The 27,259-nt window shown below is 44.4% G+C and overlaps 1 protein-coding gene and 1 long non-coding RNA gene across 4 annotated transcripts in view; one reads left to right on the top strand and one right to left on the bottom strand.

Moving 5' to 3' along the window:
- LOC308063322 overlaps positions 1–13,003 on the bottom strand; it is a 51,471-nt gene extending 38,468 nt beyond the window's left edge. Inside the window, exons 1-2 of the long non-coding RNA XR_013927921.1 lie at positions 12,232–13,003; positions 4,168–4,291 (exon numbers count right to left, since the gene is read on the bottom strand). This is a non-coding gene — a long non-coding RNA (uncharacterized lncRNA). The remainder of the gene's footprint in view (positions 1–4,167; positions 4,292–12,231) is intronic.
- A 125-nt stretch (positions 13,004–13,128) lies between these two features.
- Positions 13,129–27,011, top strand: PDIA4 (protein disulfide isomerase family A member 4). Of its 3 annotated transcripts, none has more exons than XM_080386089.1 (10): positions 13,129–13,377; positions 17,763–17,925; positions 21,057–21,262; positions 21,946–22,084; positions 22,603–22,808; positions 23,477–23,635; positions 24,753–24,904; positions 25,302–25,458; positions 25,553–25,786; positions 26,351–27,011. In XM_080386089.1, the coding sequence occupies exons 1-10, from the start codon at positions 13,272–13,274 to the stop codon at positions 26,764–26,766; spliced, it is 1,938 nt and encodes a 645-aa protein (XP_080242215.1). In that variant the 5' UTR covers positions 13,129–13,271; the 3' UTR covers positions 26,767–27,011. The 3 variants fall into 3 exon arrangements, with proteins under 3 accessions (XP_080242215.1, XP_080242214.1, XP_080242213.1); XM_080386088.1 differs by having other exon boundaries at positions 17,760–17,925; XM_080386087.1 differs by having other exon boundaries at positions 17,748–17,925.
- The last annotated feature ends 248 nt before the right edge of the window (positions 27,012–27,259 follow it).

The following is a 27,259-nucleotide window of genomic DNA, read 5'->3' as shown; positions in this document are numbered from 1 at the left end:
ACTGCTTTTGCATGTTGAAAGCACTAGAATGTGACCTTGTTGAAAGGTTCCAATGTTTATTCCATATGAAGTTACCATTAAATCCATGAAAGTGATCTATATGTATATGTTTCAGCTGGAAAAAAAATATGTTATAAATTACAGTTTAGATATAAATTACATTTACAAAGTTGGTTTGGATTCATAGCCATCCAAATTTAGAAACCTTGTAAGTTCACAGACACCTGAAGTAATCAATCCCTTCTGATCCATATGTCCAATATAGAACTCTGAAGAAAAATAATGTGAGGGACAGCATTTAGGCCACATATCTCAGTGAGTACATATTTTCACACATTCTCCGCTATTCTTGGCACCAGTTGACAAACCCCTGAAATGCCAAGTCTATACCAGTAAATTAGACACACCTGGGATACTCCTAGGCACTCAGGCCAACCAACATGACATGCTTGCTTTTATGCTAATAAATTCCCTCATTCTCCAAGAAGGCTGGCTGCATGCAGACAGCTCCCAGGAACACACCAGCTCCAGAAGAATGCCCAGAAGTCCTTGGAAGTGCTGCTCTACCTGGCACAGGCCAGCATTGTGTCAGCGAACAACTATCAGTTTACTGGAGTAGGTAATCACATTCACTTTCCCCGGGCGCTTGTTTAACTACTACAAACGTTGCCAAACCCTTCTGGGAGGCAGTGTCCAAACACACTTGACACATGTAATACAAAACACTTGTCCAAATACAGTTGATACACTTGAGGGAGGGGATGCCACCCAGAGGAACCAAGGCAGGCTGGAGGAACAAGACCAGCTCCAAGGTCCTGCACCTGAGTCCAGGGAATCCCCAGCATCACTACAGGCTGCAGGATAAAGGGATTGAGAGCAGCCCTTCAGAGAAGGACTTGGGGATGCTAGTAGATGAAAAGGTGGATATGAGCCAGAAATGTGTGCTTATAGTCCAGAAGACGACTGGCTGCATCAAAAAGAAACGTGGCCAGCAGGTCGAGGGAGGTGATTTTGCCCCTCTACTCTGCTCTCTGAGACCCCACCTGGAGCACTGCATCCAGCTCTGGGGCCCCCAGCAGAAGACAGACACGGACCTGTCAGAGTGGGTCCAGAGGAGGCCATGAAAATGGTCAGAGGGATGGGACACCTCTCCTGTGAAGACAGACAGAGAGAGCTGGGGTTGTTCAGCCTGGAGAAGGCTCTGAGGAGACCTTATTGCAGCCTTGCAATATATGGAGGGGGCTTATATGAACGATGGAGAGAGACTTTCTTCCAAGGCCTGTAGTAACAGGCCAAAGGGCTACAGTTTTAAACTGGAAGAGGGTAGGTTTAGATTGGACATAAGGAAGACATTCTTTACTGCAAGAGTGTTGAGACACTGAACCAGGTTGCCAAGAGAAACTGTAGATGCCCCATCCCCAGAAGTGTTCAAAGTTGGGTTGGAGAAGGCTCTGAGCAAGCTGATCTAGTGAAAGACATCCCTGCCCATGGCAGGGGGGTGAACTATATGATCTTTTAAAAAGTCCGTTCCAACCCAAATCACGCTATGGTTCTATAATTCTATATGTCTGACACTGCAATCCATACTAGATGAGGTCAGCTACAAGAATCTTATTAAAAGCTGTGATTTAAAATTTTCAAATGTTTTTTAAGCCCTAGATCCAACTTTTTAATGACATCAGTATAACTGAAATTAGACAGTTTTCGTATGCTAATTTTAGCAGTATTTGTATCATTTGCTTCTGAAATGAGGTCTGAATATTATCTACCAATACTGACGTTCACAGGAAAGCTACCAGAAAAATCATTCAAAACACCTGTGTGATACTGTGCCAGTTTAAAACTGGCAGATCACATAAAAGAGAGGTTTTGCAACTGAATGTCTCTTCTTAGAAAACAAATTTTGAGATCATTCCCCCAAAACTATTCAGAACTGTGCACATTCTGCAAAGTGTGTATTAGCAGCATTTCATCCATGTTTTAGACTGCCAGTGGGTGGCATCAGAAGCACCATCAGCTCATGCTGTACAGAACTCTACTCAAAAAAAATCAAAGAAAAAAGTGGTCTGTTACACAATCCTACTGACAATGCTGTGCATCACAGTCCAACACCTTAGTTCACTGGCATGGCTCTGTGGCTGCATACATCCCATTAAAATGCATTTCCAATCCTTTAAGCACAATCAGCAACTTACTATAGCACACAGACACAACATTCATATTTAAAAATAGTAAATTAATTTATTGCACCTCTGTTCAGACAATACCAGTCAGCATCACTCTGTGATATTAAGGATTACAATAAATTAAAGCAGCTACCACACACGTGAGACCATTATAATTGCTCAGTATTGTTACTGAGCTGGTTCAAATCTACTTTTGAGACTGTGATATCATTTAATAGCAGAAATTAGACTAATGTAGCTTAGTCTGGCATACCTTGCAATTTTCATTACTTCACTGGCTTTTACTTTTTTGACACTTACGGCTGAATTTGCCTCTTCTAAAATCAACAACTGTACCCCATAGAATTCACAGAATGATGGACAGATGACACTAGTCAACTTCTAGGACACCTTTTGAAGCAGAAAATCACAGTATGCTACAAAGAGCTATTTTCACAGTCCATCACTTAATGATGCTGGAAAACACAGGTGCAACCTGTGAGGACTTTAAGGTAGCCATTGACCACTTAAACCAACAGGAAAGACACATACCAAATGTTCCTGAGGAAAAGCGTATGTAAGGATTATGATCATCTGCTTGTTCCTGAGGATACAAGTCTGCCAACTGTGATGCTAACAGCTTATAAGGGTATCAAAACACAGCATGTGCAAAACATAATCCATTTTCAAATAACCAGTGTGCCAGCACCTGGATTTTTCTGCAGCACAGCAGATGTTAGCAGACAGAAATGCCTTTTACCCAGGAACTGCTCCATCAATGCTCTTGAGGTCTCATATTTCCAGTGCTTGTTTGCTCTCTTGTATGTCTGAGCCAGAAGTAACTTGTAAGTATGGCCAGTTTCTCACAGCACACATGCTGCAACTGACCTGTGCCATTCACTTTTCCATGTATCTAACCTACAGACGGTCCTATACTTAGTTATCTGTTCCAGGCTCAGTTTTACTTACTTTATACCTAGAGACCCTCCTGGTAAAGAGGAGAGTTTTCCTGTTACGAACTCATGTAAAGAATGAGTACCTGGCAAAAGGCACAGTGCTCTTACCAGTTCAGAGGTTCATTCTTAGTTCAGGGGATTTTCAGCTTCATATGGTCACCCCCACAGGTAAGGAAGCCTTTAGAGAGCAGGAAGGAATCTCTTGGAAAAGCTGCACAGCTCTTTCCAGTGCTCCATGTATTTCACAATCACATCAAGCTTGCACCCTAGCTGGTCCATCATGAATTGCACTTCTCTTTGGTGTGCTATTTATTACTCGCTATGCTATTTTCCGTTACTCCAAACTAGGAAGACAGGCATAGCCCCGCTGGTTTGACGACAGGCCAGACTACGGTCCTTTGCCCTGTTTGGCTAGTGGGATGTGCCTAAGATCTGGGCTACCGATACTGGAACTACCCACACAATGAATCCACAATTCAGCAAATCTCTCAGATGATCAGGTTATCCTTGGCTGAACAGGGATTACAGGGACTCTGTTTTGCAGGCTTTCCTCCTGCAGTTCAAACAAATACAAAGGAAACCCTGTATTTGTACTATTTGCACTGCCTTTTCACTGTCTAGCTCAGGGGTCCTCAAACTACAGCCCACGGGACAGATAAGGCCCTCCAGGGTCCTCAATCAGGCCCCCGGTATTTACAGAACCCACCTGCCCCCCCCCCCCCCCCCCGCCACACACACCTCCCCCCACACACACACCCTGCCGGGGATTGGGGGGAAAACCAAGCAGCCGCAGATGCCTGTCTGCCACTTCATCCGCATGCCGGCCCCCTATTTAAAAAGTTTGAGGACCCCTGGTCTAGCTGGATGTTGGTGCTTGACACCTTTGAGTCAAGATCAACACCTGATATCAATTTTCAATTTGGTTAACTTGTATAGGCATAAAACACAGCAACCATAAAACTTAGCCATCACAAAAGTACTTAATCCTGTATTTCACATTCTAACAGATGAAAGCAATACTCACACCACCTCCTCATTTTACATACCTGTTTTTTCTGCAAGCTTTTTTAACCAGTTTTCCAATGGCCTCGACAATGTCAGTCATGAAGTACTGGGCCTGACAGAACTCCTCTACTTTGACAGGTCACTGTCAGGTGGATAATCTCCAACCTAATGCAGAATAAAATGGATTACAATAGTTGCTATTTCTCTTACAAATTCTAATGACAAAGGCAGTAAATGTTTCACACACCGACATAGTATTCAAATCGAAGGCTGTGTTAACCAAACAGTGAAGAGACTCCAAATAAAAGCCTTCCTTACTACTAATTTTTTGCATTCAGAACACTAATTGTCCAATCTGATTATGTGTTATCTTCAAATTACTGAATGTGTTAATCAAACTTATCCTCAAAACAAGTTCTGGGTTTTCTTATACTGATACCAAAACCAGACAGGATCAGGATCAAGATCCTGGCAGGATCAAGACAGCTCTAACTTGGTTCAGATCAGGTCTCACTGGATTGCAGCAGCAGGCAGATAAATTGAAAAATTACTAGTGTATCAGCCACTGTATTTTAAAAATAACTTGTTTGGCAACTGAGCTGAAGGAAGACAGCCTCCCATTCTATAAGTTCACAATGTAGAACAAGGCATCGTTTTAATGCCTTTTTCCAACCTCTTTGCTACAGACCAGAGACAAATGCTGAATGGAAACCCAGATACATCAGCAGTCTTTCAGAGCAGTACAATGTCTTCTCAGTCCCCTAAAATAGTGGGTTTCTTATGTTAAGCTTGCACTTCAAGGTCTTGAAAGTATTTGCTTATCAGAAGCTGCTGCTACCACCTTACCGTGTGGTTGCTCTGCGCTGAATTTAACAACAGTGCTTCTTTGCTTACAAACTATTCAAGAGTCATGAATTTTGTTAATTGTTTCACAATTATCGTGGCATACCTTACATTTAAAACAAGCAAATGGATAGCAATTGTAGTTCAAATTATTACACCTAATTCATATATCTAGAATGCATATATTATTTGCATCAGCATATCTTCTATTCAATATTGTGTGGTTGTATAAGTTTAGCAATTTCTTTCAACACACTTTGTACGCTTCCATATATAATAAATAATAATAATAAAAAATAATTATAGCAAATATAAACAGCAATACACACTTTATACCAAAAGGTAATGCAGCAAAATAATCAAATAAAGTCTCTATCATAACTTTATCTTCTCAATGTTATCTTGGTGTCACCTGGTGTACTGATTACTTTCCAGTGGGGTCTCGTCACTGGGCCTTTAATGCGACTGGCATGAGTCCATCCACGCTCAGCAGTTCGGACAGCCGTTTCTGTTGTAAGCAGAACAAGATAAGGTCCCTCCCAATTGGGTTTTAGGGTTTCTTCCTTCCACACTTTAATCAATATCCAATCCCCAGGTTTAACATTGTGAATTTTTAAGTCCAGCGGGGGTCGTTGCACAATCAGTCCGCGTTCCCAAAGCTTGTTACGATGTTCTGCTAATTGTAAAACATATTCATTTATCGCACGGTCTCAAATTAAAATATTTGTTTGTGGGCTTTCAATTCTATAGGGCATTCCATACACCATTTCAAATGCTGATATTCCCATATCCGCTCGGGGTCTAGTTCTGAGAATTAATAGTGCCATGGGTAGGCACTTAATCCATGATAATTTGGTCTCTATCATTAATTTAGTTAGAATAGTTTTGATTTCCCCATTCATCCTTTCAACTTTTCCCGAACTTTGTGGATGCCATGGCGTATGGTATTCCCACTTAATACCCAAGCTTTCTGTTAGATCTCTAACAATTTTTGACACAAAGTGTGTTCCTCTGTCCGAGTCGATTACTTCAGGTACTCCATATCGAGGTATAATGTGTTCAAGTAACACTTTAGTAACTTGGTTAGCAGTTGCCTTGGAGGTAGGAAAAGCCTCAACATAATGTGTTAAATGATCCACCATTACTAATAAATATTTGTAACGCCCTACCCTGGGTAGTTCAGTAAAATCCACTTGTATGTGTGAGAAAGGTCTGTATGCTGGGGAACGTCCTCCAAGAGGTTTTTGTCTCAGGTTATTTCGATTAACCTTTTGACAGGTCTCACAGGTCGCATTTGTTTAACGCCATCGGGTGAAACCATAATAGCAAATTGCATGTTAGTTATAACGTGTTGAATTAATCTTATAAAACATGGAACAGCACATGGCAAAAACAATAAGGTGGCTAATCCACATAACAAATAAAATAGGATTCGTTTTACCCAGGGGCTCCCGAGAAGCCAGGAAAACAAGTCAATATTCATCTTTCCAAGTTCAGACGGGAACCTGAGCTAACTTCCCTATCTCTGATGTGATTTGTTTAACTACCTCACCATTGTCATCAATTTTCAAACAACAATTGGAAACATTTACTTTACCACAAACACCTCCTTCTTCGGCTAGCAGGTAATAGAGAACCATCCTGTGTTCATAAATTGCATTTTTACATCAAAAGCTTTAGCTGTTTGATTAGTAATAATTTCCAAGACAGCCTGTAGACGAATGATATGATTCAGATTGTAGATAGGTTCTCGAGCACCGTTAATAAGTTCATTAGGATTCCAAGTTGCAGGTCTATAATACTGTATGATACGTTGGGGTGTCCATTCATTTAATAAATATTGGTACCCCCCCAATTCTTGGAAGTCTGGAAAAATCAACTTGCCACTGTTGCCCTGGCTAATTTTCAAACACATTTCACATCGCTGAGTCACCTGTTTTATTACAGTATACAAGTTCTGCCCTATCAATTTCTGATTTAGACTTTTATATAAATTATCAGCTCCCCAATGCATCTTATTATGTTCTATTACGGCTGTGGTCCATATTAAATTGGATGGTACCACTATATGACCATCCCTCAAATAAGTCCACTTATCTATTTTATCATTCATGTCTGAATGACCTTTAAGTTTTCTTTAGAATAATTTGGCTCCTGATCTGTACTTACAGTTTGGATTTTACCATCTGGTATTAAGGATAATTCCTCCTTTCCTACCTCCTCTGCTACTTGTATGGCTTCATGGTCGGCCAGGCGGTTTCCAATTTCCAAATCAGTGCCTTAATGGGCCATCTTATGTTCTTCCTTCCTGGAAGACCCTCTTATAACAGAGGGGGCCATTCCTCACATCAAGGTCTGGCATGGCATATGTCCCCACCGCTCAGCGCCTACTGGGTTGCAGCCAGCAGCAGAGCTCAAGATCCTTCTTGGTGGCAAACACAGAGGCCAACCCAGTCTTGCCCTTGATTGTGGTAGGAGGCACTTGACCAACCTTATTCCTTGTACTTTGTTGTCAATGCAGAGTTTCATCTGCACATCCCATAACAAGTCACAGTCATGGTAAAACACAGATTTACATTAGTAGAACTACTACAGAGTGTATTTTATTTTAGTTTTTATGCAATATTCCCCACAGCCTTGCTGACCAAGGGATATTGTTTTACCTGAACTAGGCAGGCCTCCCGTTTATCATTTCTACTGTAACAGGGAAAGCATTTTTCCCCTTACCTGGAATTTACTTCCAGATATACCTGGTTAAAGATTTCTTTTACTTCAGGGAGGTCCTCTCTTCCACTTTTCTGTTGAAATAAAGATAAGCTCAACATTTACTTTAAAGGTTCCAGGATATTTTCCTGGTGGCCAGCAGCTCCCACAACTGTAACAAATTCTTTTCACTGAAGTTTAACACCAAATAAGTTGGTTTTGTATTCACCAACTTTTCTACATCACGATTACCTTAGTAAAAATCAACTCGAACCTTTATCCAGTCCTATTCACAACTAATTTTCAAACATCTAAATTTCCCCATCAGAGATTCACCTTTACTCTCCTCAGACCCGCTGCCTGCCCTAGAGGGGCCGTTACCGGTCCTATTGTGCTGCAAATGCTGCAGCAATCGGGGTGACATTGTCAGGTCCTTCTGCTCAATCGTCAGCAACAGCAACCCCCTCCTCCCCACCATGAGGAGGATTCGGGGCAGGAGATGCTGTTTCTGCTCTGCAGGTTACACAAGCCTGCCTCTGCAGCAGCACTTCTATTTTAACTCTTTCTTACCCTGAATGCAAATCTGCTACTTGTTGCTTTAAGTCTGTGTTCTTACATATCAGCCTTCGCAGGCAAATAGCAAACACCCTGCCATGCGTCCCGCAGGACTCAGCCGCACCTTCGAGGGGGTACGGGGTTTGTACAAACTCAGCCCAATACTTTAACACTTTCACAGGGTTTTTTTGTTTGTTTGTTGGTTTTTTTTTTTTTACTCTCCACCCTCCCGGCTTCAGATCTTACATACATTAGCACAAGTTTTTTTATCTTACAACGTGTTTCATTCTGGTTGCTCCATAGAAGGAACCACAACCTCCCCTCTGATCCTTTTGCATTGCTAATATTAAGGGATCTTGTGGAGCTAGGTTAATACCACACTCTTTTGCCACTCTGGGTGATTCCTCAGAGTGAAAAACATACCAGCATACATTACTTCATCCCATTTTTCCTCTCGTCTTAAAAATAACATTAATTTTAACAAAACATTATAATTCAGTGTGCCGTTTAAGGGCCATTTTCTCTGTCCCCTAACTTATACAGGGGCCACCACTGATTGCAGTACTTAGCCAAAGTTCTCTTATTCACGCTTCCCCCAGCTGCCCCCCCCCCATTTCCTTCCAGTGACCTTTCTTACTATTATCTCAATCGCTATCCCAGCCACAGAGACTCTAAATTCACTTACAGCTCTCTCTCTTATCCCAAGGCGTCCAAACCTTACAGTCAGGGCATTCAATTTCTTGTCGCCACCATACATATAATAATTCTTTACACCATATACACTTTAAAACATACAGAGGTTCACATTCACCCCTCGGATGTTCAAGACAATAACCACATACCAACATTTGTAATATACTGAATACAGAAATGTTCTCACATTTCCAGCATAAATGAGTATAACAATTATTAATAACCTTGTAATTATTAATTAAAAGGCCACTTTTCTCCACATTCCAGCTTATAAAGCGGCCACCATTGATTACAATATTTTATCAATGTTTTCCTATTCACATTTCCACCAGCGGATCCTCCAATATCCTTCCAATGACTCAAAACACACCCTAGCGGATTTTTCTTTAAAATCCCACCACTCTGCTTTCCTCCCATTTTTCCCAGCTTACACTCACAGAACACACTTATCACTTACAGAATTACTACTTACAAAATGCAACACACAGGTATATTTCTACAGCAACACCAAGAGCTCACTATTATTATCAAAAATATAGCCAAAATCACAGTAACAATTATCAAAGTCAAATTCCACATTCCATAAATCCGGTAACCAAAATAAGCAACACTGCAGCAAATAAGCTTGAAACAATGAATATTCCATTAACGCCTATACATATTCATTACCTGAACCCGCCTACCCTCGCTTCGTATGCTAATTAGCTTATCAGTCTTTCACCCTTGTGCAGATTCTCCCAAAAATTGTGGGCCGGGGTCTTTAGAATGTGGGCAGTGGTCTATGGGAGGAAGGCTGTAGGTCTTCCTCATGGTGTACTTTTCACCTTTTGCTCATTTGCAATGTTCTTATCAGTCTAAGGTAATTTATGCCCTTGCTGGCCATCTGCTTTTCTTGCTTAATTATTTCTTTTACCCTTATCTGTCCTCTCCTGCTGAAGTGTTCCGCTAAAGTTTTTCCCATGATTTTGCCACAAACTGAGTTTTGAGGAGCGCTTGCCCTAAAGGGTTGTCTGGATTTACCCCAGAGTACAGCTGAAGGGCTTTCCTCAGTCGTTCCAGCCACTCAGTGGGGCTCTCATCTTTCTTTTGCATTTCATTAAATGCTTTATTGATATTCTGGCCACGGAGTACTGCTTCTCTAATCCCCTAAATTACTATAGTTCTCAGGTCCTGCATATGAGTTTTATGCACCGGATCCTGATTATCCCAATTAGGTCTTTGGAGTGGCCATTTAATATCTGCTTGAGGTCCCTGGGTTTCCTCCCAATCTTCTTCTGACCCACAGACTGGCCAAAAGACATTTTTAGAAATCTTCCCTCCCCATATCTTAGTACAATATTCTATCATTTTCTGCTTATCTTTCCCTAGGGTTCCAGGGAAATATCTCCAATTGTCTAAGATATATGCCAGAGGGGTATTCTTGGGTACAGTAGGTACCCTTCCCATGGGAGTCGAAGGCTTGCTGCCCTTCGCCCCCATCTTCTGGAATATCCACAAACATACACTCACTCGCTCCCCTTGTTCCTGGCCCAGTCCCTCGCGGGAGATGGGAAACGCAGTACTTAAGAGTCCGTACTCGCTTGGTTCAGTATATCGAACCTCTCATTCGTTATATTCCAGGAAACCCAATCCCGCCCGAACGGCAAACCCGCAAACAAATTCGCAATATACTTACGCGTCCTGCGTCTTCGTCCGGACTCCCGTGCACAGAATTTTTATGGGATTTTACCGGTTTCTCCTTTGCTCATTATTCTAGAATTTAGGTTCGTCGGTAAGGTTGGAGTAAGCTGTTGGTCGCGGGGCCGCGAAATGTCGCGGGGCACCTCCCCGGAGGACCAAAGCCCACTGTTCCTTATCCGAGTCACGGCACCAGAAATTGTTATAAATTGAGACCACAACGGATCATAATCCAATTAAAATTTTATTAATTATAGCAAGTAGAATATGAGCAAAACAGCGCTGGATGACAGGGGAGTCTGCGTTTCACCAACTGCCGTACTGAGCAGTTCAAACAGTCCCTTTTCATACATCTTTACTTCCATGTTCATGAGGTAGTGGAGTCATGCTTTTGTTGTTGCGGTGATCTTATCTTTTCACAAGTGGCATCCTGCACACCTGGCGGTGATCGTATCTTTTCACAAGCGGCATCCTGGACACCTGGCGGTGATCGTATCTTTTCACAAGCGGCATCCTGGACACCTGGCGGTTATCTTATCTTTTGTTGTCTAATCTTTACATTTACATATGGGCTTAACATAAATTTAAATAAACAATACCCTAGTCCATAGTTTCTCACAATCCCCACGACCACCAGGAGGCTGAAGAAGACAATGAACGACCCCCTAGCAACGAGCCGCGCACACGCAGAGTACACCGCTAAAGGAGACACATATACAGGAAAACGAAGGGTGTAAAACCAGTGACTCTCGGGAGCTGGGTGCGCGCCGTTGGTGGAGCAAGAGACTCCCCGGCCGCCCAGCGCTGTTGTGCTTGTTCCTGCTTGCCTTAATAAACTAATTCGGGTCAATTGGCTCTGGCCTTGACCAGTTATTATCGCCAACTTATATAACACCCCCAGCCCGGGGAGCCCCCGGCCCATGGAGCCCCCGGCTGGGCAGGCTGTGGCCCCAGCCCGGGGAGCCCCTGGCCGGGCAGCTCCCCCCGCCCCCCGCACCGGGGGCAGGGGGTGCCCCAGGGGTCCATGACCCGCGGGCAGCCCGCGCTGGGGCAGCTGCCGGCAGGGCCGGGGCCCCGCGGGGAGAGGGGCCGGGCCGGGCCGGGCGGGGGACCCCACACTGGGCCCGGCTGTGCCCGGGGGGCCGCACCCGCGGGGCCCCACGCTGGGGCCGGGCAGGGTGTGAAGGGGAAGGGGCGGCAGAAGCCCCGCGGGACGGACCGGCCGTAACCCCCATGGCCCGGCCCCCGCCCGCTCGGGGGAGGGAGAGAAACCAGGAATTGGTGGAGCCCGGGAAGAAGGGAGGGGCGGGGGGGAGGGTGGTTTTTCTGATTTGAATCACGATAAATCACAGTAATTTCCCCAAGTCGAGTCTGGTTTGCCCGTGACGGCAATTGCTGAACCATCCACCTGCCCTCCCCCCGACTCATGAGCGTCCCGTGGGGTTCCCCCTCCCCTGCCCGGCGGAGGGGGGGGACAGTGACAGAGGCGCTACCAGGCGCCTGGGGTTCAGCCAGGGGCAAAAGGTTGCATCAACTCCTTAATTACCAAACTCTGATCTAATTAAACAAGAATGTGCACAGGGTTTGGGTCGGGCTGGCCCACCCTCTCAAGCCGGTAATGCTCACGTACGCACCGTCGCAAGTCACCAAAACTGATGGCTGAGAGGACTTCACCGAGGCAGCCAGCCCCGGGCAGGAACAGCGGTAAGACCACCGCCTTCAGTTATGCAGAAAGCAGACTGCAAGTGAAGAAGTTCTGGCTGCAAGAGGAGACAAGCTGATAAGGGGTTGCTATCACTGATTTGCACTAGAAGCGAGAAACTTGTAAGCAATCTTGCGCCTGAATGAATATATAATGTACTATGAATATGCAAGTACTCTACTATATGTAACACGTACCCCCAAGTACGTTGGTGTGCATGTTACCAGGAGAGATCCCCCACGCACCCAGCGCTGCAATAAATCAATGTCGTCTTTCTGTACTGTCATTTGCTTTGGAGATTTTTCCTGGTTACGATCTATCGGTAACAAAACCACCCCAGTTACTTAGATAATACAAACTTCAGGGCCTGCGCCACCAGGAGCCTCGAGCCCACGCCCCATGAACTGGAACGCGACCACCCCCGCCGGACTCCTGACGAGGAGAGCCCCTCCCGCCGACCCGGCAGCCCCCGCCCCGCCCTCCATACGCGGCGCGCCCTCACTGGCTGCAGTCGCCCGCTGGCCCCACCCCTCCCCTTCTCCCCGCCCTCCGCCCGCCCCCAGCGTCCGCCGCCGCCAATCCCGAAGGGCGATGTGGCTGCTTGCCCTTGGGGCGGGGGCGGCAGCCCCGCCTCCCCCACTCCCCCGCCCCGCTGCCAGGGCGGCTGCGCCTGAGTTGCGTGGCGGCCGGCGGTTGGCGGCCCGCCGCCAGCCAATGGGCGTGAGGCACCTCAGAGCCGGCGCCCGATGTTATGGAGGGAGGCGGGCGCTTGCCCCTGGCTTCAGCCGCTCACCGCGGCGCCGCTTCAGAGGGACGCGCCAGGCGATTGGCGGCCGTGCCGCCCGCGTCGCGGGGAGGCAGCCAATGGGCGGGCGCGGCGTGCTGTGAGGGGCGCGGCGGGCCGGGCAGGGCCGGAGCGGAGCTGTGCAGTGCGGTGCCGTGCGGTGTTGCGCTGCGCTGAGGAGCGGCGTGATGAGGCCGAGCGGGCTGTGGGTGCTTATGCTGCTGCTGGGCCTTGCCCAGGTCGCCCTACTGGCGAGGGGTGCAGCGGCCGGCGAGGAGGAAGAGGGTGACGGAGGTGAGAGCGGGGGAGCGGGGGCTGCCTGCGGATGAGGGTTGGCGGGCCGTTCCCGCGGGTCTCTGGGCCGAGTCGGCGGGGCGAGGCGCTCCCCCCCTCCCGTGCGGGCGCCGGTGGCTCGGAGAGCTGCTTGCTCCTCGTAACGCGCTAGCCGCCGCTTGGCTGCGCGGCGCCTTCGCCTCGCCTCCTCGGGGCTGAAAGCTGGCCATTAGCCATGTTGGCGAGTGCTGGCTTTGAAATTGCCGGTGAATTTGCCATTTCGTTATTCGACGGAGCCCTCTTTTCCTGACCCCCCTAGCTCAGGGAATCTGTGCACCCTGTGTGTCTCAAACCAAGTGCCTGGGCTTCTCCCCAGAAGGAAAGCCGCCTGTTGCGAGTTTCTTGGTGGTTCTTCCCATTGTCTTTGAATTTCACTGATGCGTGTCTTCTCCTTTCCAAAATTAGCTGAGACAAAGCTGCTCGGACTTAAGTTTAGCAACTGTACGTAGGAGGCAGGCCTTTGAAAGTGCTGGGTTTTTTGTTTTAAGCGTCTTTCACGTGGATTTTGAGAAATCCTACACCTTTCATATTTCCTACCTTAACGCTGCTGTATGTTAAGTATTGGAGGGCGTTCAAGGAGGCTGGATTATGGATGACCTCCTGAACTCCTGTCCTGCAAATTCTTGCTTAGTGAACAGGCACTGGAACTTGAAGAAATGCATTTATGTCAAGGTACCTTATCTGTGTCACCAACTGCATAATGTGTAGGATAAGGATTAAGAGATTTATTTTTTTAATAGGATATAGTATCTGCAATAAGGAGATACATATATTTCACCTTAGAATTAAAAAGAAATAGCTTCATGGGAAGATTTTGCATTATGTCTCTTTCTCTGCTTTTGTTTAGAACATTTGATCTACTATCACTTTGTAGTCTGTGATGAAGCCAGGTACTTATTTCCCCCGCTACCATCAGATGATGAAGTAACACCTGTGGTGTAACAGTGCAGCCTGGGTCCTTTGGCAGACAGCAGTAGCTCAGTTTCTCACAGCCAGGCTCTCATCAATATTTCCCATGTGTGCAGTGTTTCTCATCGTGTGAGTTCTTAGTATCAAAGATGTATAGTGATGGAAGTATTTCCTCCTGTGTGTGAGTTGAACACTAATCCTTTGCACAACTTGAATCGTTTTCCTATGTCTGTTGTGTATCTCAAATTTGTATATAAATCGTGAACCAGGCTTTACCAAGCCTTTGCTTTAAAAATACATGTAGTTAAGCATTTCCATTTTTGTCCTTGAAATGCAAACCTGTAATAAATTTACTAAGTAACAAAGAAGTAACCTTATGTAAATTGATTGTTCAGGGGATGAAGCCTGGTTTTGTCTGGATTTTTCTTGCACTGTGTGGCTTTGGAAAAGAAATTTGACTAGGGCAGTGTGGCAAATGCACTTGCAGCAGCAAAGATGCTTCAGTTTGGGTGCAGCTATTTTATTTTCATGAGCTGTGTTATGCAAATATTTATTAGCTACTTCTGCCTTTTCAGGTGATACAGTTAAGCTCATTCTGTATCTGTTATTTTCAAACTGTAACTCAGTAACGCAGAGGAAAGTTTGTTGCTCTTTCGTTAGAAAAAATTGCGGATTCCTTCTCCCGTACTTGGTCAGGTCCTTGAAGCAGGCCTTTCAGTCCCAACACTAAAGGGGATGTTAGACGTAGCTAGGATAACCTTAGGTACTGGTGAAGCTGGAGACTGCAGAGGGCGAGTTTGTACTGTTAAGGACCAATCTATAGGTGTGGTTACCTTTTTTGTTTGGAAATGCATGCCCTCCTTAAGCCAGTTGGCAAAAGCTGGAGTCCTGCTGTTCCATGCTATTGTCCTGCCTCCACCTCCAAGGAGGAGGAAGTGGGTGTGTATAATATCCATGACAATGTGTCACTGTCAAGGAAGTCTTATGTTGGCAGGCTATACAGACACTTGCAGGGAAAGATAAAAAAATATTTTGGTGATGGACGTTAGATCTAGTGGTAACATTTTCTATCTATGCAGGCTGTTTTTGGAGGTGGTGGTTTGTTCTCTGCTTCTTAAACCGTGAGCCTGTGCCACAGTAGCTGCAGTGGTCTTTTGTCTGTTGGGGGTGGGTAGTTAGCAATAGTAAGCCTGAATGAGAGCTGCAACCTGGTAGTGAGTTTCAGAGATGCGTGAGCAGAGTTGGCCAGCTAGTTTTGTTCAAATTCCTTTGTGTCAGGAAAAATCAAGTCTGAAGTGATTTGCTTGGAAAAGCAATAGGCATTGCACAACTTGCGGGGAATTCAGGCACAGACCAACCATGAACACTTTGTGGTGAAACATAGCCCTCAAAACTGCTGGGTACAGCTTTATAGTTACTTCTGTAAGCAGAAGCTTTGACTGCTGAAACCCCCTGAAAACTAGGCTTTTTCACCAGGACATTCATTCCTGTAGGTACGTGACTGCTGTAGATTCACTTCAAGGGTGTTCTGACAGTTCAGCCCTTTCACTGCAAGTGCTCAGAGGTAGCAACACAAGAGGCATTGTCCACTTGCAAACAGTGCTTTTAGCTGCTTCGTAGATCAGAAGAAATGGTAGTAGTTCTTGGAAGAAACTTAATCCAGGTGACTACTGTTGTGTGATAAATGACCTCCTGTGATCTCTTCCCCTCATCAGAAGCTTTAATATTTTGGTGGTGTGTATGGTTGTGTTCTAATTAAGATAAATACATTTTCTCCAGGAGCACATATTGTTTTCTGAGAGCATATAAACTTATGTTTTTTTAATACCTTCTTCTAACAGAAAAATAGGTATTGCAATTTAACAGCATAGTTTTGTCTATGGTGAGCTTATTCCTGTGGCTGCCTTTGGTCTTAAAATAGCAGGGTTTGGTTTTTTCATACCTGTATATTACATATTTATCATTATCAACTTTCACATTCTAGGTGATATCAGAGTAGTTTCAGAATTCTTGTCCTGAATAAATAACTTACGTGTATGTGATTTACTGTCCTACTGCAGCAACTCCGATCAGCTTGGTCACAATTGAACAACAAACCTTAATTTTCTTATTTTTCTTTTCCCTAATCCTGGGACTCAGTGGTTGAAAGAGCCTTAGCTTCACAGTTTTCATTTGGGATGAGGTATTTTCATTACTTGCTCTGTGGCTTAACATTCCTTTAAAGTCATTCAAGAAGGTCTGCTTGCCTCCAATGACAGCAGTTTAAAAAAATGAAATTTTAAAGGAACATGTGAGAGATCAAATATTAAAGAACCCATCTCAAATTCCAAGCCAACAAAGACTGAACCAGTTGAAATATCTTGGCTTCAGATTTCATGTGCGAACTTTGCTTCAGTAATTTAGCAAATGTCTTTTCTCCTTGAATGGCCTGTTCTGGACCAGTGGATTGGGCCTCCTTAAATAGAAGGCTTCCCGAAAAAATTCTTTGAAAGAAGTTCTCACTCCATTAATTTTTAGGAGAGTACTTGGTATCCACCAGGTGCACAGGAATGGATTTTCACAGGACTCCTGTGACAGTCACTTGTTTGCTTTTACACTCACTGTGCAGCCTCCTGCTGATCCAGAGCAGTGATGCTTCTGTGAGTGGAAAGCCTATCCAATGAATTGCAGGCCTGAAACGTTGCTGTAACTGAATGCAAAATATATTGAGGTGGTAGGGGTGGGATTGAGCAGTCAGGAACAGAAGCATAATTTTGAAGCACTGCCTCTAAACCATCTTGGTAGTAGTGAAATGATGGCATTTGAGTGAGTTTGTTTGATTAGACCTTCAAACAGGCAGAGCATAGCATATCAGTTGTGGTGTTACAACTGTAATGAGTAAGGGTACAAGGGAAGCACTGGGGACAGATAACATCTACTTATCTGGTATGAGACACCTGATATTTTTCCAACCACAAGTTGCTGCACTTGAAGGACAGCTGTTTTGCTGCATGACGGAAGGCTTCTTTTTGAATTCAGGTATCATCCGTGTGCCCCTCTTGCCCGACAACACATGTCTCGCTTCCAACATTTCAACAAGATACCCAATGTATTTTGGTAACAACCATGACATAGGTCTGTGTGCGTTAATTCTTGTTGTGTCCATTTTACTAGTTTGCCCTGAAGCGCAAAATACATTTTGACACTTCACTGAAATACTTATGCTGTTAGCTGGTGTAGAGTGGACAAAAATTAAATGGTCAAGCATCTGAGTCCAAGCTCTTTGCAAACTGAAGTAGCTGTCATTTTATATGGAGCAGGAACTAAATTGTGTTGATACTTTTTTAACCACAGAATATACTTACCAAATCTTTAACCTGCTAGTGTTATTTTAATGTTAAACTTGACACAGTCTAATCCCTATTGCATTTTCACTTTTCCAGAATCTGTTACAGAAGAAGCTGATGATGGCGGTGATGATGATGATGATGAAGATGAAGATGATGATGATGATGATTCTGTAGTTAAAGAAGAAAATGGTGTATTAGTCTTGAATGATGCAAACTTTGACACCTTTACTGCAGACAAGGACACTGTGCTGCTGGAGTTCTATGCACCATGGTGGGTTTGCAGCCTGTGGTACCTCCTTAGGTGCAGGATGTCAGGGTCTTCTCTGACAGGACATGCTCCTAAAAAGTGAGCTTGGGTTAGGAGTAGCTGGCATGCAGGAGAAGCACTGGACTCCGCAGAGTCCAAGGTAGGAGACAGTTCTGGTGGTGTGGAGGTACCCATTTCCCTGCCCCTGTACAGACAGACAACAGCGAGCTCTTTCTCCACAGATGTGGGTAATGCTGAGGGATCCCATGCCAAGAGAAGCACAGCCCAGGTTCAGTCCCTGCTCTGTGCCTCTCGGGGAAGGGAAATGGTCCCAGTGAGCTCCAGAAAAGTAATGCAGTGTGATCTGGCAGCCTGCTATTGTGTCCTTGTGCTGGCCCACTGATAACTTGCGTGTTTGCTCATCTAGATGGACGAAACTTCCCTAGTAGGGGAACTGCGAGAAGGTCTCCCTTGTCCAAGTTCAAATCTCTGCCCTTGCTGGAAGGGTGTGGTGTGAGTAGGGATATAGCTCATTAGTATTAACAGTTTAAACAGTGCCTTGTACATCTAACCAATTATGATAATTCTGCTGGCATATCAGTGTACACAGTAGCACTGGTGCATTTAGGGGAACTACAATGGATTTACCTGCATATAACAGACAAAGGATCTAGGCCAGAATGTATCTTCTCTTGCGTTCTTATGGACGAAAGTAATAGGGATGGTTATTGGGGGAAAACAAGAGCAGGATACATTTGCAGTCAAGTTGATGAGTTAGTGTTGCAGCCAAAACCTTTTTGCTTTGTGGCTTAGTGATATAAAGCTGACTTGTTTCTCCTCTTTTAGTCTTTAAATAGAAGGGGGAATATGATCTTGCTTGAGGTGGAGTTGCATTTTAACTAGTACCACTCTTTTACAAAGAATCCCATCCCTGCTTGGCTGTAGATACTATTTCTGCAGCTGTAGGTTGCCTGTGTGAAAACTGAACAAGAAGCTGGATTTATTTGAACAGAAGGATGTGTGGTCATCACAGACTAAACACCTCTTTTTTTTTTTTTTTTTTTTTTTTTTCTTTCCTACTCCCCTTCCTGCCAGTTGAGAGGCTAAGGAGCGCAGACTATCTGCTACATGCTACTTTCCCTCTCTTTTTTTTTTTTTTTTTTTTTTTCTGGTTTCGTCTTCAGCTTCATAGAATTGTCATAGAGTGGTTTGGTTGGAAGGGACCTTCAAGATCACCTAGTTCAAATCCCCCCTGCCCCGGGCAGGGACACCTCCCACCAGCCCAGGCTGCTCCCAGCCCCGTCCAGCCTGGCCTTGGGCACTGCCAGGGATGGGGCACCCACAGCTGCTCTGGGCAGCCTGTGCCAGCGCCTCGCCACCCTCATTTCTTCCTAATACCTGATCTAAATCCACCATTTTCCAGTTTAAAGCCATTCCCCCTTGTCCTCTCACTACACTCCCTTGTAAAAAGCCCCTCTCCAGGTTTCTTGTCAGCCCCTTTAGGTACTGGCAGGCTGCTATAAGGTCTCCCTGGAGCCTTCTTTTCCCCAGGCTGAACAACCCCAACTCAGCCTGTCTTCCCAGGAGAGGTGCTCCAGCCCTCTGGTCATCGTTGTGGGCTCCTCTGGACTTGGTCCATATCCTTGCCACGCTATATTCAGCTGTGTTTTATGCTGGTGTCCTCTGTTGTGGCAGCTTTTGCAGCTAGAGCCTGTGTTCTTCCCAAAGAGGTTTGGTGTGGCCAAAGAGAGAGCAGGTGGTGTTCTGCCCTGGTGAGTGTGATATTTCATTAGGCAACTTAAATACAGGTTCATTTTTCTCTTTAGTTCAATTTAGGGTGGTAGGTAGAGAAGATGAACCTAGAGTAGGGAGAAATTGAAGTCTGAGATTTTATTTGGAGGGTCAGGGAGGAAGAAGCATGGTACAAGGTTTGAGATTTTGTTGTAAAAGCAGCTGTTAATTACATTTTACAATGGCTTTATAAAACATATATGGACATGTCTGTCAAATGAAAAAATTACAAACCAAAAGTAGGTGTGGTGCTTTTGCATGGCAAAGTTTTGGTAGCAGGGAGGCTACCAGGGTGGGTGGCTCCAAGATGGATCTGCTTCTGGCCAAAGCCAAGCTAGTTGACAACAGTGGTAGTGCCTCTGTGATATTAAGGAGGAGGGAAAAATAAAAATCTGCCAGCAGGAGAGAGGAGTGAGACTACATGAGAGCAAAAGCCCTGCAGACACCAAGTTCAGTGAAGAAGGGGGAGGAGGCGTTCCAGGTGCTGGAGCAGGGATCCCACAGCAGCCCACCATGAGGCAGACTGTCCCCATCAGCCACTGGAGGTTAATGGTGGAGCAGGTACTTACTTGCAGCCTGTGGCGGTGGGTGCCCAAAGGAGTCTGTGGCCCATGGGAAGCCAGCACTGAAGCAGGTTTGCTGGCAGGACTTGTGACCCTCTGGCAGACCCACGCTGGAGCAGTCTGTTCCTGAAGGACTGCACCCCATGGAAGGGACTCGAGCAGTGTGTGAAGAACTGCAGCCCGTGGGAAGGACTCATGTTGGGGAAGTTCAGAGGACTGTCTCCCATTGGAGGGACCCTATGCTGGAGCAGGGGCAGAGTGTGAGGAGGAAGGGATGGCAGAAACAACATGTGATGAACTGACAGTAACCCCTGTTCCCTGTCCCCTTGTGCCCCCTTGGTGGGAGGAGGTAGAGGAATCGGGAATTATATTGAGCCTGGGAAGAAGAGCGGGGCGGCGAGAAGGTGTTTATTCTGATTTGAACGGTGATAAATTACACTAATTTCCCCTAGTTGAGTCTGTTTTGCCCCTGACAGTAATTGCTGAGCCACCCCCTGCCCTTCCCTCACCCCATGAGCCTCCCATGGTGTTCCCCTTCCCCTGCCTCGGCAGGGAGTGACAGAGTGGTTTTGCTGGGCACCTGGTGTTCAGCCAGGGGCAGACTACCACAGCTGGGTTTTGAACAAACAGCACATTAACTACAGTTACTCTCTATCCATGATCTGAAAACATAGCAAGACAAACATTTTTATATTGATTTTGTGAACATCTGCCAGAAGACATCCTGGAAATGCAGAGCAGCAAAACATTCCTGTGGATCTGTTTTTCGTTTATGTATCTACTTTTGTCTTCCTCTGACAGGTGTGGGCATTGCAAGCAGTTTGCTCCTGAATATGAAAAGATAGCCAAAACTCTGAAGGACAATGACCCTCCTATTCCAGTTGCCAAAGTAGATGCTACTGCAGCCACCTCACTAGCAAGTCGTTTTGATGTCAGTGGCTACCCGACCATCAAAATCCTGAAAAAAGGCCAACCTGTTGACTATGATGGTTCTCGGACAGAAGACGGTAAGCACCAGTCCTTTGCAATTCTCTAAAAAAAAAAAAAAAAAAAAAAAAAAAAAAACCACCAAAGAGGTATATGGTCTTGCTTCTTTGTGTGACTGTTTTGAAGGACTTTGATCTGAATTACTTTATGTTAAGCAGAATAACACTGAGGACTGAAATTCTCAATTGGCTGTGTGCTAGAAGAGAATCTTGTAGGTAGTGGGTAGTGCTGTTACTGATGGAAGGTTTCTAGAAATATGACTTGAAGAGGAGGTGGTCTCATGTTTGCTGAAGGATCAGCTAATAAGAAACATCTGTTCTATATACTGACTGTTTATAAACCCACTTGTTTTTTGCTTAATGAATATGTCCAACTTCAGTCAGAGCCGGGGGGAAAACTACCTCATCTGTCTGTTGAAATGTAATTCATGTGCTGTGGTGCTGCAAAGTACAGATCTGTGCTCTGCATAAGTAGGATGCTGTGTGGAGTGGAAAGGAGACCTTGGCAATACCAACGATGAAGTAAAGTGTAAAGGAGCTTGATTAAGACAGTGTTCTTGTGTAAGCTCAACATGTAAGCTTTGGTCCAAGACCATGCTTGTCAGTCTTGATTTTTTTAAATTCTTGATACAGACTCTTGCATTTGATATGCTACTGGTATGATAATGCAGACTTGCTGATTGGGCTGTTGAACTGTCTTTCAGCAATTGTGGCCAAAGTCAAGGAGGTATCTGACCCCAATTGGACCCCTCCACCAGAAGCTACACTGGTATTGACCCAGGATAATTTTGATGACACTGTGAATGGTGCTGACATAATCCTGGTGGAGTTCTATGCTCCGTGGTAAGCAAGAAGACAGTCCCCTGTACTTCCTCAGCACAACTGGCCTGAACATGCTTGGTGAACCTGTTTTATGTTGTTATGCCTCTTTTAAAGAGGCTTGCCTTGGTAGGTGTGTATAGCTCTGGTGTCCTTTGGTTCTAATCTGGGTCTAGGATTGCATTGAAGACTAGGCTGGATCTGTGTCTCAGCAAGGGGTGGTCTCCAAAATTTCATTGAAGATTCTCCTTATTTATCTACTAATTTAGGAACATGTTGAGAGATCTGAAAACCAAAGGGATTTGGTCCTTAGTTTAAAAATGGCCTCTGAAATTCAAACTACTGATAGTAATGTGGGGCCAGCCATAGAGGCTAGCATCAGGTTGGAGAGACAAGTCTTCTAGACTCAAGACTTCTTCTCTAGTGAATAACCTCATTTTTACTTTCTCCATTCTGGAAGGTTTAACCTTCTACTTCAGAGGTGGAAGGTACCTAGCAGGACTTATGGCTTGTAAAAACTGCCCTCCCCTCTCCTTCCCTAGGTGTGGACACTGCAAAAGGCTTGCTCCAGAATATGAGAAGGCTGCCCAGGAGCTCAGCAAGCTCACACCTCCTATTCCCCTAGCTAAAGTCGATGCCACTGCTGAAACTGAGCTTGCAAAGAAGTTTGATGTTACTGGCTACCCAACTCTGAAAATATTCCGCAAAGGCAAACCTTATGACTACAGTGGTCCACGGGAAAAATACGGTACTGCAACTTCTAGTTTTTTCTTATTTCCTGAGGGTTTGATCACATATGTACCTATAGGACTTGCAGACTCATTAATATCCTAGCAATGTTAGTTGGGAAAACCTGAAAGCCTGCTCTTCTGCCTATGTAGGGCAGCATTAAATTTGTCTCTAATCTTTGTAATGTCTTCTGGTGGTACTATAAGCTCCTTTTAATATAAGCTAAATACACATGGTGAAGCAGTGGCAGTACAGCTAAATGGGCGGCATTTAATTGTTTTGGAATGTGCTCTAAGGGCTGGTAAAGTGCTCAATATTACATATCAATAAGAGGGAAGACTTGAGACTTCCAAGCCCAAGTAGAACTTCGGCTCATAGGGTCATGAGACAGTGAAGGGTCTGGAATTTCCTTGAGGGTTTCTTGAAAAATCAGCTGATATCCATGGAACTAGTGCTTGGCCACCTCTTCTGAAATCAACCTGAAAGAAAGTATCCAGAACTGTAGCTTTAAAAGCTTGGACTGAGTTCTTGCTGACTTGGTCTTTAAGTTACTGCAGGAGGGCTGCACAGAAAGAAAGATGCTCATGGGAAATGTGGTATTAAGCAGTGTTGTAGAGGGAATGCCTGAACCTTTCAGTTCAGTAAATGTTCTGAGCAACTTTTTGGGGCTGGGTTTGTCTCTCACAGGTATTGTCGACTACATGATTGAACAGGCTGGTCCTCCATCCAAACAGATTCAGGCTACCAAGCAAGTACAGGAATTTCTGAGGGATGGGGATGATGTCATTATCATTGGTGTCTTTAGTGGAGAGAATGACAAAGCCTATCAGCTCTATCAGGAAGCAGGTAAAGAATGTTTTAAAATCATTAATGAAATTAATGTTTTGTTGAGATCCTGCCCAGGACTTTGGGCATGGTGAGATCCTTTGTTTCTGCTCTTCGATCAGGGGGGAAGCTGGAGAGGAATAAGACTGAAGGGTGTTCTTCCACCTGTACTCAAGAAAAAAACCTCACACTAGATTTTGAGGCTATAATTAAAGTATCAGCCAGTTACAGGAGATACCTGTTGGTATCATGTCCCTAAAAACATGTAGATTAAAGAGGAGGGAAAACTCCTGGCTGAGGAATAAATCACAACTTCTTGGCTTAAAGCCTTGGTGGCTTTGTCTGCCATTGCTTGTTTTGTATGACAGTTCCAGAGGCTCAGCTTTGCCAAACTTGGGGGGGGGGGGGGGGGGCTAGAAAAAGAATAATTATCCACCTCTGTATCAATGTAGTTAGACCATTCCTGGCAACATTTGTTCTTAAAAACTGTTTTGACATTGTGCATTGACCATCCTGTTAATGATATTTACTACCACACAGAAGAGGTATAACAGTTAAGTGCTCAGCCTGTGTCTCACATGATCAAACCACTCACAGCAGCTCTTGGTTTCTGCCAGAGCCTTGAGAGCAGTGTGGGCAGTTCTTCTCCCCTGGCTCTGCCTGCTTCTGGGACTGCTGTCCTTTATAGTTGAAACAGGAGCTGATTTAGTTGTTCCACTATGGCAAGATACAGAACTGTTTCCCAGGCTGCCCCAGAGCAAATAGATTGACCAGATGACCTTGTGAGTTTCTTTCCAGCTCTACTTTCTGTTATTTGGGGAGAAGCCAGCAGTAGGAGACTGATAAACAAGTAGCTGTTTCACCACACGTTTGACAAGCTGTTAAAGGTTTTTGAATACATAACCACCCATCTACTTGATAAGGTAGCCTGAACAGCATTCAAATAGCGCTGCTTGAATTGTATGTATTTTAATGTGCTTCTCAGCCCTGGATGAGAGCTGTTCCACAAGACTATGTGTTGTTCTGTGTCTCATTGGGAATGGGAAGAGTTTCCTTGCAGTGCAGTCTCGAGATTTCAATTGGAAACTGTTGGTTTGCTTCTTGATGACTTGCCTTCTCCCTAACCTTAATTTTTCAGCTAATGGTTTAAGAGAAGATTACAAGTTCCATCACACCTTCAGCAGTGAAATTGCAAAACTATTGAAAGCACCTTCAGGAAGACTAGTTGTTATGCAGCCAGAAAAATTTCAGTCAAAGCACGAGCCCAAGATGCATGTGTTGGATCTTAAAGTGAGTAGCTGATCCAAAGCTAGGAAGTTTGTGTGTGGATTGAAGGTTCTCTTTCTTTGTACATATGAAGAGTTGGCATCTTCCTGTTGGAAGTACTCCACTAGATACTTGAGGCAACCTCTTTGTCCCCTGAAACTGTATGGCTTTGTTTAAGAACGCTTTATGAAATTAACCCAGAGGTTACATATTCAAATAATAATTGACCATTACAATACTCAGTTTAAGGGTAGAATAGTAAATTCTTTAATGCTCAAGGATGTGAAGACTATGGTGACAGCATTGTTTATAATATGCCCCTCTTATTTGTGCATGCATCAAGATCAATTTTCACTACTGTGTAACAAAAATGCCACTTAAATCCATTTGTCTGAACTTTTTCCCTGATTTTGTTACACAGGACTCTACAGATGGCTTGGAGATTAAAGAGCACGTGCTAAAACATGCTTTGCCTCTAGTGGGTCATCGCAAGCCTTCCAATGATGCTAAAAGATACACCAAGCGTCCTCTAGTGGTTGTTTATTATTCTGTAGACTTCAGTTTTGACTATCGTGTTGGTAAGTTTGCCAAGATTGCTATTGCTCTGCTTTGGAAGGAAGCAAGCAGTAATTAACTAGAAATTACTAATCCCGTTGTGTTCTTGTTTTTCAGCTACCCAGTACTGGAGAGGCAAAGTCCTAGAAGTGGCCAAAGACTTCCCTGAGTATGTGTTTGCTGTTTCTGATGAGGAAGATTATTCTTCTGAAATAAAAGATTTGGGCCTGCTTGAGAGTGGAGAGGATGTCAATGTTGCCATTCTGGATGAAGGTGGCAAGAAATATGCCATGGAGCCAGAAGAGTTTGACTCTGACGTACTCAGGCAATTTGTGCTGGCATTCAAAAAAGGTACAGTTTCTAAAATAGGGTTGTCTAAGCAGTTTGCTTTGTTTTTTCCCTTCCAAGAGCTTTTCCTGAGGCAATGGCTGCAAAAAAGTCTTACATGCAACCTTACAGTGTTCTGTGGGTTAAAGCCTTTGAATGTTGTTTGCCTTTTTATTTTCAGTCTCAGTTCATTAAGTTTGCTTGGACTGTGCTGTGGCATCTAGCTGTATTCTAAAACTGAGCGTGTTTGGCAGGCCTAAAATGTTCTTGCAGCTTTGAAGAGTGAGCTGAACACTCACATTTGGGACTAATAATAAATCACTGTGTAATACGTTGTGGTTGGACAGCTATAAAAAGAGGGAGAAAGGTTCTAGGGGTTTGTGAAACAAATTGTTGCCTATATTTCATGAGGTCATTGTGCTAAAAGGTCACCAGCAAACTAGTCTTTCATGCGGAGGTAAGTTAATTTACTGACATAATGCTTTTCCCTGGTGGGAGGATGTACTTCTGGCCTTTCTTGGAGGGGGGAGATCATAAGGACTGCTCTTACTGTATTTTAACGGTGGTGTGTGTTTTACTTCCTTCTAGGAAAACTGAAGCCTATTGTGAAGTCCCAGCCGGTGCCAAAAAATAACAAAGGGCCTGTGAAAGTGGTAGTGGGTAAAACTTTTGATACCATAGTAATGGATCCAAAGAATGATGTTCTCATAGAGTTTTATGCCCCATGGTGTGGACACTGCAAGAAACTAGAACCAGTGTATACAGAGCTAGGCAAAAAATACAAGAATGAGAAAAATCTAATCATAGCCAAGATGGATGCTACTGCCAATGATGTGACGAGTGACCGCTACAAAGTGGAGGGATTCCCCACTATCTACTTTGCTCCAAGGGACAAGAAGAACAACCCTATTAAATTTGAAGGCGGGGACAGAGATTTAGAGCATTTGAGCAAATTTATAGAGGAGCATGCAACAAAACTCTCCAGAACAAAAGAAGAGCTTTAGATAAGATGAGGGTGGTGAAGAAAAATTGTTTTATGTTGTAGTTAAAAGCAAGTTACTGACAAAACTTCAAGAGAGAAGAATTAAGCAGTTTGAGCAAGGAAATCATTGAGCAGTAAAGCAATTGCAGTATCTTTTTTTTATATGGCAGAATTTTTTTCTGGACAATGAACTTCTAATATGAATGTCTTACGTTAGTTATGGTTTTGATCTTTGGAGAAAAATACATCCTTTATTTTTTGTGACTATCTTGAGCTTGGTTATTTGACTCCTGTGTTTAAGATAAAAGATCTTACCAAAAAGAGAGAACCAGATCCCTCGGCCAAACAGATTTCTCTGTCTTGTTTGTTGATATGATTACTGGAGGGAGCAGTGTTTTGAGCCACTCTCTCTTCTGATACGTTTCTGTATACATATTCATGTAACTATTTCACTATATTCATCACTGAGGGTAAGAATGGAGGTTTTCTAAAGTGTGGACAAATTATTCAGTCCT

The sequence above is a fragment of the Falco punctatus genome, assembly GCF_963210335.1.
Source record: "Falco punctatus genome assembly, chromosome: 4".
Taxonomy (NCBI): Eukaryota; Metazoa; Chordata; class Aves; order Falconiformes; family Falconidae; genus Falco; species Falco punctatus.
Note: the sequence above shows the minus strand (reverse complement) of the source record. Positions and strands in the feature narration are given on the sequence as shown.